At 41.5% G+C, this 19,814-nt stretch overlaps 2 protein-coding genes across 2 annotated transcripts in view; one reads left to right on the top strand and one right to left on the bottom strand.

The window, feature by feature from the left end:
* SPATA17 (spermatogenesis associated 17) overlaps positions 1-19,814 on the top strand; it is a 250,689-nt gene that overhangs the window by 120,581 nt on the left and 110,294 nt on the right. The gene's annotated exons all lie outside the window — the stretch shown is intronic.
* LOC100656247 (malate dehydrogenase, cytoplasmic-like) lies at positions 1,756-3,062 on the bottom strand. The gene is given in 2 exon segments (XM_064276901.1): positions 1,756-2,612; positions 2,614-3,062. Coding segments are annotated over 2 exon segments (987 nt in total). The 5' UTR covers positions 2,946-3,062; the 3' UTR covers positions 1,756-1,957.

Below are 19,814 nucleotides of genomic sequence, written 5' to 3'. Positions count from 1 at the left end.
TGAGTCTTATCTTGTTTTGTTTTCTTTCAATATACGTAGATGGGCTACTAGATTGCGCTGTCTTGATTGTTGTAGCCCTTGAATCACTTATGTCCTATTACCAGCTGGTTTGGGCTGTTACCAGATATATAAGCCTATAAGTCCATTCACTATTCTTGAGTAGAATCTGATTTTGGTTCACCAAACATGTGGTGTAGACTGTCACCTATCCACCTAGAGGAGTGGTGGTGATAGTTGTGTGCACCAGATTCTATTAGCAGCAGGGGGTCACACTCCGGGGGGACAGGATGCTGATAGAGTTCCCCCAAGTGCCACTGAGGTAGGTGTGTCTCTATTCCTAAAGCACCTTGGTGGGTGGGCTCTTCAGCTGTACCTTAGGCACCCAATGCATGTACCTCTACAGATTGGTAGGTGTCACCATCCTCAGACCCCTAAGGCAGAAGGCTAGGTGGTCTGGGGGGAGCTTCAGCCCTCAGTTCCCCGTTGTGGGTCAGTGAGTGCTCTGTTTAATACGCAGAGATATCAGACCTGGGAAACTTGTCTTTCCAGTAATCCGCTAAAACAATTACAGTCAGATCCCTATCAGAATTGCCTTTGCATTATAATAGCCACCTTGTTCCCCGTAGGGATGAAAGCCCAAGATTGTGGATCTCATATACTTGGCTGGAGCTGGTTCTGTATTTTTAGTCCACTTTCGGGAAGTCAGGGAAGAATTTTTGGTCCCTGGGTTTTTTGTAGCTGCTTCTCTCAGGCCAGGAGAATGGGTTAGGAAAAGACCAAAGGGAAAAAAAAAAAAAAAGAACACAGAGCACTTTACTCTCTGGCTCAGGAAATTCCAATGTTAATGAAGCTGCCTGGGAAGGGGAGGGGAGGGATCAGCTAGACAGGAGAGAGTAGTAGCACCCTGGAATATAGACAGAGTTACTTATCTTGCTTGGCGATGAGTTTTATCTGAGATTCCCGAGGGGTGTGTAGCCTGTGTGCGTTGGCTGCGTCGAGATTGTCTCCGAGGGTCAGGCCCACGTCCTGTGCATGTGCTGTCTCAGAAGCCGTGGTCAGTTCCTCCACTCCCAGTCCAAAGCACAGCGCCAAGGTTCCCCGGCTGGGATGCTGCACTCCAGGCTCCAAAACCAGTTGCTGCCTCCTGGTGACTTCTCCTCTTGTCAGCCGCATCACTGCGCTGCCTGTGTACACTGGCTGGGCTTCCCCAGAGGTCACTTCTGGGGGCTAGGGCTGTGTCCCGTGTTTGCACCATCTCAGGATGCCATGCTCAGCTCCCCTGCGCCCAGTCCAAAGTCCGGCGCCAAGGTTTTCTGACTGGGACGCTGGCTCCAGGCTCCGAAAACAGTCATTGCTTCCCCGTGGTTGCTCGTTCTCAGTCTCTGTCACTCAGGTCAACTCTTTAGATCTGTGTTTGATGGTCAGGGTTCGTAGATTGTCATGTATGTGATCGATTCATTGTTTTTCCGAGTCTGTTGCAAGAGGGATCTGAGGTAGCTTCTTCCTAGTCAGCCATCTTGGCCCCGCCTCAGTGTAATTTTTCATAAGTGTGAGTTTATTGTTGTCACTTTGTAGTGCTTTTTTGTGTGTGTGTTTGTGTGCGTGTGTGTGTGGTGCTGACATTTTCTTTGTTCCTCTTACTCTTCTGTGCTGAATTCCTTATTTGTGGATTTTCTTTTCATTTATTTTGTTTTTGTAGATTTTGTTTTTACTGAGACTTTGTTTTTCTTCTTTATTTTTTTTCCTTTGAATATATATTTTTATTTAGAATGCAGCACTAACACCATGATGACAAACCGTCACAAATTTGTGCCAAGAAGCACATAACCCTTAAAATGTGTTGTTTTTCACACATAATTTAAGTATATAGCATTATTATTATTTGTTACTAGAGTCAAAGACGACATTTAGATTCCTCAGCTTTTGGGTATTTAATAACATCAAAATGATTGTCTAGTCAGGCGGAGGAAAGATATTCAAAAGCATTTTCTTTTTCTTCTGTTAGTTCCTTTGCAGTAAGATCCATCTTCTCACGTGAGAAATCATTAATAGTGAGACTCTCAACAATCTTCCAGGTTTTATTCTCGATGACAACCGGGAACGAGTAGAGCAGATCATCGGGAACACCATAGGGGTTGCCATCAGAGATTACACCCATGGACACAAACTCTCCCTCTGGGGTTCCAAACCAGATGTCTCTGATGTGGTCGCCAATGGCTTTCACGGCAGACATTGCGCTGGACAGTTTTTGTGCCTTGATGACAGCAGCGCCACACTGCTGCACAGTTGTGATGAATTCTCCCTTGAGCCAGCTGTCATCTTTCACAGCTTCGTACACACCAACTTCCTTTCCTTGAAATTTCACCTTGGCATGGCTGACATCTGGATACTGAGTTGAGGAATGGTTTCCCCAGATGATGACATTCTTTACGTCTTTAGCAGTCACACCAAGTTTAAGCACAATTTGGCCTATAGCTCGGTTATGATCCAAACGAGTCAAGCAACTGAAGTTCTCCTTGGGGATGGATGGAGCTGACTTTATGGCAGTCAGGCAGTTAGTATTGGCTGGGTTCCCCACGATGATGACCTTAACTGACTTCTTGGCATATTTGGGATTTGAAGATTTTCACATTGGCTTTCAGTAAGTCCTTCCTCTCCATGCCCTCCCTTCTTGGCACGGAACCCATGAGAACGGCCACATCCAGGTCTTTGAAGGCAACCTCTTCCTTATCTGTTGCAATGATATCTGTTAGGAGGGGAAGTGCACAGCCCTGCAGTTCCACTAGGACACCTTCCAGGACACCCATCATGGGAGTGATATCCAACAGCAGGAGAATCAGGGGCTGGTCTTTACCAAAGATAGAGCCATTTCCAATACTGTACAGCAGTGAATATGCAATTTGATCAGCTGCTCCAGTCACAAGGACTCTGATTGGTTCAGACATGATCGGGAACTGCCTTTCTTCTTTATTTTGATGAGTAGGTTTGTTAACTTTCTTTGTGGTTAGCTTGAAATTTACCCTTATCTTCCTCGGTTTGAAACAATGTATTATTACTTGGCATCACCTTGTTTTCCTCTGCATTAGAAACTTCTACACCTACACCGCTTATCGTCTCTTTTACTGTTCTGATGTTGTTGTCATTTAAAGATTAACCTCTCTGGTTCCCTGTTGTAATTCTTTTGGTTTTGGACAGTCCTTGAGAGTTCATATCCTGGGTTGGCATCTGGGTGGTATGATTTTGTGTCCTAGATTCTGGCTGTGGTGTGATATTGTTAGTTCTCAAACCAAAGGACTTGCTTTAATAATTCTTGTACGTTTGGTTTGGTTTTTACATATTCCCTTAATTTCCGTTTATTTAGAAATGTCGTAATTTCGCCATCATATTTGAGTGAGAGTCTTGCAGGATGTGTTATTCTCAGCTGGCGGTTTTTTTCTTTCAAGGTTTTATATGTGTCATACCATTGCCTTCTTGCCTGTAGGGTTTCTGCTGAATAATCAGAGCTTAGTCTTATTATTTCCTGTGTGTATGTGACCTTTGATTTTTCTCGAGCTCCTCTCAGGATTCTTTCTTTGTCCTTGGTTTTAGTGAGTGTGATTATGATATGCCTTTCGACGGCACTGGGTGTTTCTGGGTTGGTTATTTTCTTTTGGGGTCTATGCTATTTGGGGTTCATTGAGCTTCTTGGATGGTCAGCTTTTCATCTGTCATGATATTAGAGAAGTTTTCTGTCAGAAATTTTTCAGTGATCCTCTCTGTGTTTTCCATTTTCTCCCTCTGTTCTGAAACTCCAATCACTCGCAAATTTTTGCTTTTGATTTTATTCAACATAGTTCTCAGGGTTTCTTCATTTTTCTTTGTACTTTTTTTCTGATTTTTCCTCAAACAAAGTTGTATCCAAGTGTTTGTCTTTAATTTCACTAATCCTGTCTTCCACTGTTTCAAACCTGCTTCTCAGCCCTTCTGTGACACTGTCCATTTCTGAAATCTTGTTTATCTTTTGGATTTCTAATTGTTGTTTTTGTATGATTTCTAGTTGTGAATTTATTTAGGCATTTTTGTCCTGTATTACTTTCCTGAATTCTTACATTTTTTTATCTGTATTTTTCCATGAATTTGTCTTTTCCATGAATTTATCTATTTTTTTTTCTCATTTTTGTCTTCTTTTTGCTTCAACTTTTGGATGACTCTGAATTTTAGAGATTTGAATTCCCTGTCAGGTAGTTCTAGTGCCTTTTCTTCTACTGGAAAGTCATCTGGCATTTTATTTTGGATGCTTACCAGAACCATCCTGTCCTTTTTTTTTTTTTTTTTTAGTATACTTTGATATTGTCTGCTGTCTTTGGGACATTCTGTTGTTAACTGCTTTGTTTATTGATTGTAGGTTTGTTTGTTTCATCCTGTTTTTTTGTTTTATTTGGTTATGTCTGAGCAGGTGAGCTGTGCATTCTTTGTTGTTTGCTCATCTGTGGACGTGATACTTTCCACCTCCTTGTGCACTGGAAAAAGCCAGTTGCTCAGCTATGGTGCCACAGGGCAGGTCCAGCTGAAAGGGAGGGGCTGGGATGGGTTGTTTGTGGCACATACTAGAGCCAACAGGACAGGCCAGGAATCAGTCCAAGGCAAGGTTCAGTAGGTTATGCCTGTCCTGCTCGAGGGTGTGGTGTTCATCACAGGGTGCAGGTAGGCAGGAAGGTGGGGGGAGGGTGTGATGTGTGGAGCTGAATGGGTATGGAAAATAGGAGAGAAAGGAGAGAGAAACAAGAGCCAAAAACAAACAAAAAACAAAGAAGAGTTCTAAGGGACCTTGCCACTGGATTAGAGAGACAAGAAACCGAGAAATGGAGAAAAACAAAAAGGAAAAGCAAATTGAAAAGAAAAAAATAGTAAAGTAAATAAAACTTAGGTGAAAGAAAAAAGAAAACCCCCAGGGATCCCACCAGTGCAGCTGCAAAGACTGGGGAAGTGGCTCCCAGGCTGGGCCATACAGCCTGGCTAGGAGGGGTGGAGATGTCACACAGTGCCAGTTATTCAGGAGACAGGAAAAGAAGGTGAGTATAGAGAGATAAGAAACTTAAATAGGAAGAAAGACAAAAAGAAAAAAACAGAGAAAAGAAATGCCCCCAGGGATCCTACCGATGTGGCTGGGCAGACCGAGGAAGTGGCTCCCAAGCCAGGCAGTGCAGCCTGGCTAGAAGGGGCCCCTAAGCCTTGGAAAGAAAAAGAAAGCAAACAAAAAACAAACCAAACAAAGAAATAGGGCCTAGGAATCCCACCAACGTGGCAGTGCGGACTGGGGAAGCAGTTCCCCACTTGAGTGGTGCCTCACAGCCTTTTAAGAAGAAGTAAAGCTGGCACATGGAGCCAGATGTTCAAGAGAAAGGAGGGAGAGTTGGTGAGAGGCAGGGAAGAAACCAAAAAAAGTGGAAAACAGGAACATCAGCAAGATACAAATGGCACTGATGGAGCTGACCAGTGTGGGCAGGGTGAATCCAAGTGGCACGGGGCCGAAGGCGGTGCTTCCTGGCCAAGAGACTGAGGCTACAGGGAAGCAGTGGAGGCCAAGCAGAGAGATGAAGGGTAGGGGGTGGGAAAGTCTCCTGCTGGGAGCTCTGTGAAGCTGCTTTCCTATACTCACTGTCTGTCAATCTCTGATGTGGGTGGGGTGAATCCAAGTGGCACAGACTCTATACTTCCTGGCCAGCTGAGTGGCCACAGCCAGCTAGAAAGCTGCAGAGGCTGAGCTGGTGGGGGGTGGGGGGAGGTGCTAAATGGGGGGCAGGGAAGCATCTATGGTCGGTTACCAGATGTTCTGTCTCTTGCTGGGAGCTCCATGCAGCTCCCTTTTCTGTACCCCCTGTCTGGCGATCTCTGACAGGAGTCCAAGGTGGTGAGTCCATGCTGCATTAGCTGATAGAGTACCTCTGCACATATCTCTCCCCCTCCTCTGTTCTCTGTCAGTTTCTTATTCCATTTGGTACTTGGCTGAGTTCTTCATCGCTTCGTTTGATGCTTAGGATTCCAGGATTGACATCTGTCTCTGTTTTACTTAGTTTTTTGGGTCTTTGCTGTGGAGAAATGGCATGGTGCTTCTGTCTATAGCACCATGTTGGCTCTGCCTCTGGAAGTAATCTTGTAAAATGCAAACTATTATTATTTTCAAATTCAGAAGGAAAAAGTTTATGTAACAGAGGGTTTATGGGAAGGAGTAGGTCGTAAAAAATAGATTTCACTCTTTTTCTTCTCTTTTTCTTACACCATGCAGGCTCCATTTGTATGTATAATAAGCTAGCTTGGAATATGTGGAGGCTGTGCATTAGAGAAGTCACAGTAGGGAATTTTAAAATCACCGAACAATTGGGTATGTATTTCCACTACTCTAATGAAAATAACTCTTGATTAGGTCCCCAGGAATATTGTAATTGCAAATCCAAGGGACCACTCTGAGAATTGCACACTGTTCATCACCTATACTTTTGAAAGGCCAAACCTCTTTCGGCCTTTGTGACACCATGGTCAGCCTTTTCTCTTTCTCTTTGGTCTTTTCTTCTCAATTAGTCTTCTTCAATAACTCCTGTACCTTGTGTTTATTCAGATATCATATGGAGCTACTTGTAGTTCTTTAATATTAAAGGTAATTAAAGTTTCTGTTACTTTGCACGGTTGGAGTGATACCAGTTACCACCGCTGGAGGAGTCCAACTATGTGGAAGATGGCACGAGAATGTCCATATCCAGGAGCAGCAGCCCCAGAATGTTAACCCATTCCATACCTAGCAGGTGTCAAGGTCACCAGAGATGACCCAACTCATAGGCATTGGGTAGAGCAGCATTTACTCAAAAAAGAGAAGCAGAGTAAGTCAGCTTCAACTGTGGGTGTTGGTGCCCCATGGTCAGCAGGTCACACTCTGCAGCCAAGGCTGGATGGTGGACTGCACACACCCCTCTCCTGCTGCAGACAAAGGACCCTGTCCCCTCCCCACCAGGAGCAGATACAGAAGTAGGCATGGTCAGGTGCCACATGACTCACACACGTAAGTAGAACAAAGAAGTACACATGGGGTTCACAACAGGGAGAGATCACCAAACAAGATAAGGTGCCCAGTACAGACTGCTATTTTCGTGTAAGAAGATACTCCAGGCCTGGGGCCCTGATTGGGCATCTCAGAGGAGGGCTTCTTCACCAACATGCGTACTTTGTTTCTTTTGCTGGGAACGCCTTTTCGCCATCTTGCAGACACCAGACAAACCACTTCTCTTCCTTTGTGACACTACCTTTAACATCAGGCATCCTAACCTCATAGATACGGGCTATCTGAAGTATAGGCGTGTACCCATATCAACACTTATTACAGTGTGTTGTAATTATTCATAAACTTATCAAGGCAGTGCCTCTCAGAATATTTATATTCCAATAAGAAAGACCTGTAGGGAAGGTGTGCTTGGCTGGGCTGTATCCTGGAGTGGGAGAGTAGCTCTCAGCTTATGCCAACGGTGTGGAAGTTAATGAGTTGATTAGAGAGTTGGCTCTTGAGTGGGCCATCATCAAGCCAGAATGTAATCCTAACACTGGTTTGCTGACAAACCAGTCAGGGGCTAATTAAGAAATGCAGCAGAGTAAAACTTGTCACCAAATCCAGTAAATGAAGGTGGTATCAAACAGAAAAGCAGGAATCAAAGCCAAATCTGGAGCAGCTGCCAGGAGAACAGATAGAGAAGGAGAAAAATTAAGCCAAATGGTGATGTGCGGGAGTAGGGAAAGAAGGGGGCCTAGGGAAACCGCCTAGGGAAGAAAACAAGCAACTTTAGTCTAGCTCTAAAGGATAAATCAGATAGTGACTTGACATTTGCAGGTAAAGAGAGAATTGTTTAGTGGGAGATACCCCAGACAGCCTTTTAAATAGACCCTTTTCTCAGAAACTCTTTTAAGACGCAATGTAGTTAAATGGGGAATCATGACCTGAAAAGCAGAACTCTTTCAGCCTCCAGATTTTCTGAATAATCATAATATTTCTATGATGTTTCAGAAGACTGGAGCCAGGTCTTACTTCCTCTTTCTTGTCTCACTGTCAATGAATGATGATTTCTGCCACAAGAACAGAACCTGCTTCTGCGAAGGTCACTTGTCACCTCCTAATAACCATTCCAGTGTGCATCCTGCCTCCTCGTGCTGTTGCATCCCTCTGCAGCGCCTGACATCGCTGACCTCCTTCATGAAACCATCTTCTCCCTTGCGTCCGCCTTTCCTCCCTCGCTGTTTGCTCTTATCGGTGTCCTTCATGGCCTTCTCTTCTTTCACATATTTCCTAAATATATAAACTCCTAAGAATTTCGCCTTGGTCCTTCTCTCCATCTACACTTTCTCTCTTAGTGACCCCATCCAATTTCACACGTCCAGCTATTTTTATTTAGAAAATAGTCCACTTACTAGCTTATGACCTTTGTTCTGAGTTCCAGACCACTTTTGCAACTATACACTGCACCTCTCAGCCTGAATGTTCTGTGGGCAGCTCAATCCTAATAACTCCAAAACAAATACTAGTATTTCTACATAACTGCTCCTTTTTCTCCCTTTATTCTGGGTTCCAAACCCAGAATGCTCCCTGTTCTTTTTTTTTTTTTTTTTCTCACTACTCTTTCTCCTTACTTCTGAATAAGCAATCTTTCTACCTCTGCTATAGACCTCTGGTCTTATGCCACTTTTTCAGATAAACATGGATTGATTGTCTGCTCTGAGGCAGGTACTGAGCTAGACACAGATTTTAATTCAGTTGGTCTGGTGTGAGGCTTGGATTTTAGTATTTTTCAAGTGACTTCAACTGACTCTAAGCTGCAGCCAGAGTTGAGAGCCACCAACTTAAGTATACAGAGGTCAGGAAATGGGCATAGCCCTTGCCCAGATGGAGCTTACATTCCAGTTGAGGAGACAGACATTAGAAAACACTCGTATATGTATATAATTAAAAATTATAAATGTCACGAAGGAAATGAACAGGGTTCTATGAGAAAGAACATAATAAAACAATTTAATTCAAAAGACCTTTCTGAAGAAGTGACATTTAAGGTGATATCTTAAGGATCATGTGATCTGGCCAGGGACATACAGAGGGAGAGCTTTTCTGGTGAGCCTCAGTCCTGAAAGACCCTGGCACGTTTTGAAGAAGTAGAGAAAGCCAATGTGGCTGGTGGGTGGTGAGTAATGGGAGAGTAGCTCAAAATGAGGTTGGAACTATAAAAAACGGCCTTGTTAAGCATTTGTTAAGTTTCTTAGTACAATGAAAACCCAATGACAGGTCTTGGGTAAAGAACTAACACAATTGTTTTACTACTAATTATTACCCTGGCTGCCCTGTGGGAAGAGTATCAGAGGTGGGTCTAAAATGAAGCCGATGAAGAGAAACCAATGTAAGTTTGAAGCACTTTAGTGACGATATTACGGTTGCTGGACATGGGTGGTGGCCAAGGATATGAATAGAATTCTATGGATTCGAGATATATCTTGGCGGTAGATTTAATAGAACTTGCCAGTAGTTGAATATAAGGGAAGGAGGGAAGGTCCCAAAGATGATTATCAGGATTTTGGCTTAAGCAAAATCCTATTCCTTTGTTCCTTGGTAGCATTTACTTTGCTGAGGAAAACTGAAGAGGAAAATCAAGAATTCAGTTCAACATATTAAGTTTTAGATGCTTGTGACACAGCTGTAAAATTGTTAGATATGCAGTTAGATACAAGTCTAAGGTTTCAACTAGAAACATGAACTGGAGATATACATTTTGTTATCACCAACATCTAGGTAGTAGAAAACCACATGCATGATTGAGATTATCTAAGGAATGGATTGTAGAGTGAGAAAAAAAAGAAGGCTCAGAACCAGACATGCGATATCCCAATATCAGTAGTTATATGGAGGATGACTAAAAATAGATTGAGAAGTAGTACCCAGAGGACATAAAATACAGAAGAGACTGTAGTATCATGGAAGCCAAAGGAAGAGGTTGTTTCAAGGAGTGAAAACAGGAAAATGATGCTGAGAGAATGAAGATGAGAACTGAGGAATGTCTACTGGATTTGGCAATATGGGAGTAATTGGCTATCTTAGCAGGAACATTTTTGGGAATTGTGTGGCAGGAAAACAGATTAAAATGTTAGAAGTGTTCAGGAAGTGAAAAAACAGATAGAAAATGGAGACAACTCTTTCAAGAAATTTGGTTAGGAAGGGGATGCAGAGATATAAAGTCATCCCTGGTGAAAGATATAAGAAGGGATTCTGAAAAGGAGACATATTCATGCATCCTTGATTATAGTCAAGAGTGATTAAGTACAAAGAGAGATCCCAAAGATACATAATACAGAGGGGAGAAAAGATGGAGTGAAGTCCTTAAGAAGGCAAATGGATGGACCCAGAGCATAGGTGGAGAAATGTCCTTGTGTAGGGGAAGGAGAAAGAAGATGGGTAACAATGCCAATAAGTTTGAAGATTTGATATTGGAAGATGGGAGAGGGTCCTTATTTGTTCTGTTATTTTTTTCTTAATAAATTATGAGTCAAATCTATTAGCTAAAAAAGTCAGGCAGGAGAGAGAGAGAGATTTGAGGTAGAAGGAATGTGTAAAAGTTGTTGTAGAGTATGGGCAAGATAGTTTATTAGAAAAACACAGTAATATTGCTTATCTGTATTGAGTTTTTTTTTTTTTTTATTGAGTGCCCATTTAAAGCTGTTGATAATGACTAGAGATAGCAATCTGCCTGATACTATGATTTTTTTCTCGAACAATTATCAAATGTCTGAACACAGACATGGACAAATATGATATCTTGGTTTTTCCAAAGTTGATTTTTTATGTGTGGTTGATGCAGAAAAAGAAAGTGTCAAGAGAGTTGAGTGTATTGTCAAGACAGTAATTATAATATTTGGCCAGAATCCAGGTTGGACAGAGATGGAGGTGAGGTCAAGAGGTTAAGACTGATGTATAGTGAGGAGGTGCTGTGCTCAGTGGCTTGGAGGTCTTAAAGAGGTCAGCAACTTAAACCCTGCAGCAATGGATTAATTCTCTGGAAGAACAGTAGGCTGTTTTGGAGAGAAAGGATTAGTGATTCCAAGCTGGTACAGTTTCTAGTGATGACACAGTCACAGGGCCATCCCTTTCTAAGTGTGGTCTGTAGACCAGAAACCTTGGCATCACCTAGGAGTTTTTTTAGAAACACAGCATCCTTGGCCCCGTCTCAGAACTACTGAATCAGAATCTGCTTTTTAACAAGATTCCCAGGTAATTTGTAGGCCCATTAAAGTTTGCAAAGTGTGGGATTAAGCTGTGATAATGGGAGTAAGTCTCTGAGTTAAAGATGAGGAAAATTTATTTAAAAGAGGAGGTCAAGGATCCAAGAAGCCAGAGTATTGGCTGGTTCATCCACACCGAGGTAGCCTAAAGTGATAGGGAACTGGAGGGGGAGGATGCATGTGCTGAGTGCTAAAGCTTCAAGAAATGACGGGAAATTACTAGGCTGTCACTGGATGAGGACTACCAGATGGGATAAAGGTGATATAGTTGAATGGTTTGTGTTTCGAGGAAGAGTGAATATTTACAAGAGGTAGGTGAAGAAATGTTCTGAAGGCAGCAATGGGGAGTAAGGAGGACAGCTACCCATCTTGAGAGAAGTAATAACTTCTATTAGATTAGGTTTCTGGGCAAGGAGAGAGCTGGAGAGAGGGAGCAGACAGCCAGGTGTCACATTAGGAAAGAATGTGACGGAAGAGTTCAGAGAAGAATGTAAACTCCGTTAGGGCAGGAAAATATCTGTTCTGTTCTTGTAACTTTAGCAGAACATGCTGCGTGACAGATAGTAGGGGCTAGATAGTGAATGAATGAGTACACATCTGAAAGGAAGTTAAAGATTTCAACGATCTGGCTAATGATGAAATGGGAGTTCCATAGTTTGCTAACAAGATGGCAGGGGTTTTGAAGGAGAGGTCTCAGAGGTTGTTAACTAGGATTTTTCAGCAGTGTGGGTATGAGAATTCAGGAGATAAGGAATGCTTAGCGAGGTGTGGGCTTCTGGTAATGACTGTTCCAAACCAGAATGTGAGGAATGACGACTTGAAAAAAATTTTTTTTTTCTTAAGACAGTGCACACTCAGTTCAAATGAAATGGCCCCACAGGCATTATAAAGTAGTGAGAAGAGTTCCCCAGAAGCTGCTTCTGCAGGCGCTGGGCAGTGGCCTGGAATGCTTCAGACTTCTGCCAAGAGATTCCCAATCGATGAGGAATTAAGTTCAAACCTGCAGCCTTCTAGGATTTGGCCCCAGTCTATCTTTACAAGCTCATCTCTGACTATACCCTGGTGCTTGTACTTCATGTTCCCAATAGCACCCTATGTTTCCCCCCTGCCATGTCTTTATTTTTACTCTTTCCTTGGTTTGAATTCTTCTCTGCCTTTTTTCTATTACGAAAGTTCTAACCATGTTTAGAATAAGTTCAGATACCTTCTGTACAGAGCCTTCTAATGCACGTATACCTTTACCACAGCCCTTGGCATGTGCTTTTTTTTTTTTTTTTTTTTTTTAACAATATTTATTAAAGGACACTTACTGCAGGCTGGTCCATGTCATAGTTAATCACAGAACCGCCCCCTACCCCCTACCCTCCACCACTGAGAGTGGCTTAATAATGGGAGTGATCACTTTTTTTTTTTATTATTATTATAAGGATTTTTTTTATTAACTTTTATTAAGCTTCAAGTGAACGTTTACAAATCCAATAATTCTGTCACATATAAGTTTACATACATCTTACTCCGTACTCCCACTTGCTCTCCCCCTATTGAGTCAGCCCTTTCAGTCTCTCCTTTTGTGACAATTTTGCCAGCTTCCCTCTCTCTCTATCCTCCCATCCTCCCTCCAGACAAGAGATGCCAACACAATCTCAAGTGTCCACCTGATATAATTAGCTCACTCTTCATCAGCATCTCTCTCCCACCCACTGACCAGTCCCTTTCATGTCTGATGAGTTGTCTTCGGGGATGGTTCCTGTCCTGTGCAAACAGAAGGTCTGGGGAGCATGGCCGCCGGGATTCCTCTAGTCTCAGTCAGACCATTAAGTTTGGTCTTTTTATGAGAGTTTGGGGTCTGCATCCCACTGATCTCTTACTCCCTCAGAAGTTCTCTGTTGTGCTCCCTGTCAGGGCAGTCATCGATTGTGGCCGGGCACCAACTAGTTCTTCTGGTCTCAGGATGATGTAGGTCTCTGGTTCATGTGGCCCTTTCTGTCTCTTGGGCTCTTAGTTGTCATGTGACCTTGGTGTTCTTCATTTTCCTTTGCTCCAGGTGGGTTCAGACCAATTGATGCATCTTAGATGGCCGCTTGTTAGCATTTAAGACCCCAGACGCCACATTTCAAAGTGGGATGCAGAATGTTTTCATAATAGAATTCTTTTGCCAATTGACTTAGAAGTCCCCTCAAACCATGGTCCCCAGACCCCCGCCCTTGCTCCGCTGACCTTTGAAGCATTCAGTTTATCCCAGAAACTTCTTTGCTTTTGGTCCAGTCCAATTGAGCTGACCTTCCATGTATTGAGTGTTGTCCTTCCATTCACCTAAAGCAGTTCTTATCTACTGATTAATCAATAAAAAACCCTCTCCCTCCCTCCCTCCCTCCCCCCTTCGTAACCACAAAAGTATGTGTTCTTCTCAGTTTTTACTATTTCTCCAGATCTTATAATAGTGGTCTTATACAATATTTGTCCTTTTGCCTCTGACTAATTTCACTCAGCATAATGCCTTCCAGGTTCCTCCATGTTATGAAATGTTTCACAGATTCGTCACTGTTCTTTATCGATGCGTAGTATTCCATTGTGTGAATATACCACAATTTATTTACCCATTCATCCGTTGATGGACACCTTGGTTGCTTCCAGCTTTTTGCTATCGTAAACAGAGCTGCAATAAACATGGGTGTGCATATATCTGTTCGTGTGAAGGCTCTTGTTTCTCTAGGGTATATTCCGAGGAGTGGGATTTCTGGGTTGTATGGTAGTTCTATTTCTAACTGTTTAAGATAACGCCAGATAGATTTCCAAAGTGGTTGTACCATTTTACATTCCCACCAGCAGTGTATAAGAGTTCCAATCTCTCCGCAGCCTCTCCAACATTTATTATTTTGTGTTTTTTGGATTAATGCCAGCCTAGTTGGTGTGAGATGGAATCTCATCGTAGTTTTAATTTGCATTTCTCTAATGGCTAATGATCGAGAGCATTTTCTCATGAATCTGTTAGCTGCCTGAATATCTTCCTTAGTGAAATGTGTGTTCATATCCTTTGCCCACTTCTTGATTGGGTTGTTTGTCTTTTTGTGGTTGAGTTTTGACAGAATCATGTAGATTTTAGAGATCAGGCGCTGGTCTGAGATGTCATAGCTGAAAATTCTTTCCCAGTCTGTAGGTGGTCTTTTTACTCTTTTGGTGAAGTCTTTAGATGAGCATAGGTGTTTGATTTTTAGGAGCTCCCAGTTATCTGGTTTCTCTTCATCATTTTTGGTAATGTTTTGTATTCTGTTTATGCCTTGTATTAGGGCTCCTAGGGTTGTCCCTATTTTTTCTTCCATGATCTTTATCGTTTTAGTCTTTATTTTTAGGTCTTTGATCCACTTGGAGTTAGTTTTTGTGCATGGTGTGAGGTATGGGTTCTGTTTCATTTTTTTGCAAATGAATATCCAGTTATGCCAGCACCATTTGTTAAAAAGACTATCTTTTCCCCAATTAACTGACACTGGTCCTTTGTCAAATATCAGCTGCTCATACGTGGATGGATTTATATCTGGGTTCTCAATTCTGTTCCATTGGTCTATGTGCCTGTTGTTGTACCAGTACCAGGCTGTTTTGACTACTGTGGCTGTATAATAGCTTCTGAAATCAGGTAGAGTGAGGCCTCCCACTTTCTTCTTCTTTTTCAGTAATGCTTTGCTTATCCAGGGCTTCTTTCCCTTCCATATGAAATTGGTGATTTGTTTCTCTATCCCCTTAAAATATGACATTGGAATTTGGATCGGAAGTGCGGTATATGTATAGATGGCTTTTGGTAGAATAGACATTTTTACTATGTTAAGTCTTCCTATCCGTGAGCAAGGTATGTTTTTCCACTTAAGTATGTCCTTTTGAATTTCTTGTAGTAGAGCTTTCTAGTTTTCTTTGTATAGGTCTTTTACATCCTTGGTAAGATTTATTCCTAAGTATTTTATCTTCTTGGGGGCTACTGTGAATGGTATTGATTTGGTTATTTCCTCTTCGGTGTTCTTTTTGTTGATGTAGAGGAATCCAAGTGATTTTTGTATGTTTATTTTATAACCTGAGATTCTGCCAAACTCTTCTATTAGTTTCAGTAGTTTTCTGGAGGATTCCTTAGGGTTTTCTGTGTATAAGATCATGTCATCTGCAAATAGTGATAACTTTACTTCCTCCTTGCCAATCCGGATACCTTTTATTTCTTTGTCTAGCCTAATTGCCCTGGCTAGGACTTCAAGAACGATGTTGAATAAGAGCAGTGATAAAGGGCATCCTTGTCTGGTTCCCATTCTCAAGGGAAATGCTTTCAGGTTCTCTCCATTTAGAGTGATATTGGCTGTTGGCTTTGCATAGATGCCCTTTATTATGTTGAGGAATTTTCCTTCAATTCCTATTTTGGTGAGAGTTTTTATCATAAATGGGTGTTGGACTTTGTCAAATGCCTTTTCTGCATCAATTGATAAGATCATGTGGTTTTTGTCTTTTGTTTTATTTATGTGATGGATTACATTAATGGTTTTTCTGATATTAAACCAGCCTTGCATACCTGCTATAAATCCCACTTGATCAGGGTGAATTATTTTTTTGATGTGTTGCTGGATTCTATTGGCTAGAATTTTGTTGAGGATTTTTGCATCAATGTTCATGAGGAATATAGGTCTGTAATTTTCTTTTTTTGTAATGTCTTTACCTGGTTTTGGTATCAGGGAGATGGTGGCTTCATAGAATGAGTTGGGTAGTATTCCGTCATTTTCTATGCTTTGAAATACCTTCAGTAGTAGTGGGGTTAACTCTTCTCTGAAAGTTTGGTAGAACTCTGCAGTGAAGCCGTCCAGGCCAGGGCGTTTTTTGTTGGGAGTTTTTTACTTACCGTTTCAATCTCTTTTTTTGTTATGGGTCTGTTTAGTTGTTCTACTTCTGAATGTGTTAGTTTAGGTAGGTAGTGTTTTTCCAGGAATTCATCCATTTCTTCTAGGTTTTCAAATTTGTTAGAGTACAATTTTTCATAATAATCTGAAATGATTCTTTTAATTTCATTTGGTTCTGTTGTGATGTGGTCCTTCTCATTTCTTATTCGGGTTATTTGTTTCCTTTCCTGTATTTCTTTAGTCAGTCTAGCCAATGGTTTATCAATTTTGTTAATTTTTTCAAAGAACCAGCTTTTGGCTTTGTTAATTCTTTCAATTGTTTTTCTGGTCTCTAATTCATTTAGTTCAGCTCTAATTTTTATTATTTGTTTTCTTCTGGTGCCTGATGGATTCTTTTGTTGCTCACTTTCTATTTGTTCAAGTTGTAGGGACAGTTCTCTGATTTTGGCTCTTTCTTCTTTTTGTATGTGTGCATTTATCGATATAAATTGGCCTCTGAGCACTGCTTTTGCTGTGTCCCAGAGGTTTTGATAGGAAGTATTTTCATTCTCATTGCATTCTATGAATTTCCTTATTCCCTCCTTGATGTCTTCTATAACCCAGTCTTTTTTCAGCAGGGTATTGTTCAGTTTCCAAGTATTTGATTTCTTTTCCCTAGTTTTTCTGTTATTGATTTCTAGTTTTATTGCCTTGTGGTCTGAGAAGATGCTTTGTAATATTTCGATGTTTTGGACTCTGCAAAGGTTTGTTTTATGACCTAATATGTGGTTTATTCTAGAGAATGTTCCATGTGCGCTAGAAAAAAAGTATACTTTGCAGCAGTTGGGTGGAGAGTTCTGTGTAAGTCAATGAGGTCAAGTTGGTTGATTGTTGTAAGTAGGTCTTCCGTGTCTCTATTGAGCTTCTTACTGGAGGTCCTGTCCTTCTCCGAAAGTGGTGTGTTGAAGTCTCCTAGTATAATTGTGGAGGTGTCTATCTCACTTTTCAATTCTGTTAAAATTTGATTTATGTATCTTGCAGCCCTGTCATTGGGTGCATAAATATTTAATATGGTTATATCTTCCTGATCAATTGTCCGTTTTATCATTATGTAGTGTCCTTCTTTATCCTTTGTGGTGGATTTAAGTCTAAAGTCTATTTTGTCAGAAATTAATATTGCTACTCTTCTTTTTTGCTTATTGTTTGCTTGATATATATTTTTTTCCATCCTTTGAGTTTTAGTTTGTGTCTCTAAGTCTAAGGTGTGTCTCTTGTAGGCAGCATATAGATGGATCGTGTTTCTTTATCCAGTCCGTGACTCTCTGTCTCTTTATTGGTGCATTTAGTCCATTTACATTCAGCGTAATTATAGATAAATAAGTTTTTAGTGCTGTCATTTTGATGCCTTTTTATGTGTGTTGTTGACAATTTAATTTTCCCCATACTTTTTTGTGCTGAGACGTTTTTCTTAGTAAATTGTGAGGTCCTCATTTTCATAGTGTTTGACTTCGTGTTAGATGAGTCGTTATGTTTTTCTTGGCTTTTATCTTGAGTTATGGAGTTGTTATACCTTTTTGTGGTTACCTTATTATTTACCCCTGTTTTTCTAAGTAAAAACCTAACTTGTATTGTTCTATATCGCCTTGTATCACTCTCCATCTGGCAGTTCAATGCCTCCTGTATTTAGTCCCTCTTTTTGATTATTGTGATCTTTTACCTATTGACTTCCATGATTCCCTGTTATGTGTATGATTTTATTTATTTATTTATTTTAAAAAATTAATCTTAATTTGTTTGTTTTTGTGATTTCCCTATTTGAGTTGATATCAGGACGTTCTGTTTTGTGACCTTGTATTCTGTTGGTACCTGATATTATTGGTTCTCTGACCAAACAATCTCCTTTAGCATTTCTTGTAGCTTTGGTTTGGTTTTTGCAAATTCTCTAAACTTGTGTTTATCTGTAAATATCTTAATTTTGCCTTCATATTTCAGAGAGAGTTTTGCTGGATATATGATCCTTGGCTGGCAGTTTTTCTCCTTCAGTGCTCTGTATATGTCGTCCCATTCCCTTCTTGCCTGCATAGTTTCTGCTGAGTAGTCTGAACTTATTCTTATTGATTCCCCTTGAAGGAAACCTTTCTTTTCTCCCTGGCTGCTTTTAAAATTTTCTGTTTATCTTTGTTTTTGGCAAGTTTGATGATAATATGTCTTGGTGTTTTTCTTTTTGGATCAGTCTTAAATGGGGTTCCATGAGCATCCTGGATAGATATCCTTTCGTCTTTCACGATGTCAGGGAAGTTTTGTGTCAGGAGTTCTTCAACTATTTTCTCTGTGTTTTCTGTCCCCCCTCCCTGTTCTGGGACTCCAATCACCTGCAGGTTATCCTTCTTGATAGAGTCCCACATGATTCTTAGGGTTTCTTCATTTTTTTTAATTCTTTTATCTGATTTTTTTTCAGCTATGTTGATGTTGATTCCCTGGTCCTCCAGATGTCCCAGTCTGCATTCTAATTGCTCGAGTCTGCTCCTCTGACATCCTATTGTGTTGTCTCATTCTGTAATTTTATTGTTAATCTTTTGGATTTCTACATGCTGTCTCTCTATGGATTCTTGCAACTTATTAATTTTTCCACTATGTTCTTGAATAATCTTTTTGAGTTCTTCAACAGTTTTATCAGTGTGTTCCTTGGCTTTTTCTGCAGTTTGCGTTATTTCATTTGTGATGTCTTGAAGCATTCTGTAAATTAGTTTTTTATATTCTGTATCTGATAATTCCAGGATTGTATCTTCGTTTGGGAAAGATTTTGATTCTTTTGTTTGGGGGGTTGGAGAAGCTGTCATGGTCTGCTTCTTTATGTGGTTTGATATACACTGCTGTCTCCGAGCCATCACTGGGAAACTAGTTTTTCCAGAAAATCCGCTAAAAAAAAAATGCAGTCAGATCCCTATCAGAATTGCCTTTGGGTTATAACCGCCACCTTGTTCCCTGTAAGGATGAAAGTCTGAGATTTGGATTATATATGCTTGGCTGTAGCTGGTTCTGTGTTTTTAGTCCAATTAGGGGTGGATTTTTGGTCCCTGGGTTTTTTTTTTTTTGTTGTTGTTCCTTCTCTCAGGCCGAAAGAGTGGCTTAGGAAAAGACCAAAAGAAAAAAAAAAGGTGGGGAAAGCAAAGCCGCCGTGGAGCCAGAGCCGGAGCCGGAGCCGGAGCCATTCTCCCTCTGGCTCAGGCAATTCCAATGTTAATGAAGCCGCCTGGGAAGGGTGGGGGAGGGATCAGAGAGATAGGAGAGTAGCACCTCAGAATATAGCCAGAGTTGCTTGTCTTGCTTGGAATGACTGTTATAACTGAGATTCCCAGGAGGCGTGTCGCCTATGTGTGCTGGCTGTGTGGAGATTGCCCCCGGGGGTCTGGCCCTCTGAAGGTACCCACTGCCAGTCTAAATCCTAGCGTGAAGGTTCCCCTGCTGGGACGCTTTACTCCCGGCTCCAAAATCAGTCGCTGCCTCCCGGGGACTTCTCGTCCCGCCAGCCATCGCCGCGCCGCCCCTGTGAACTGGCTGGGCCCCCTCCGGGGTTAGTTCAGGGCAGTGGAGCAGCTCTCCGTGCTTGTACCGTGCCTGCGCCCAGTCAAAATCCCGGTGGGACGGCTCCTCGGCTGGGACACTGTTGTCCCCGCTCCAAGATCAGTCACT

This window comes from Loxodonta africana, chromosome 25, assembly GCF_030014295.1.
Source record: "Loxodonta africana isolate mLoxAfr1 chromosome 25, mLoxAfr1.hap2, whole genome shotgun sequence".
NCBI classification, from domain to species: Eukaryota; Metazoa; Chordata; class Mammalia; order Proboscidea; family Elephantidae; genus Loxodonta; species Loxodonta africana.
The sequence above is the reverse complement of the archived record's forward strand: the minus strand, read 5'-3'. Positions and strand labels throughout refer to the sequence as shown.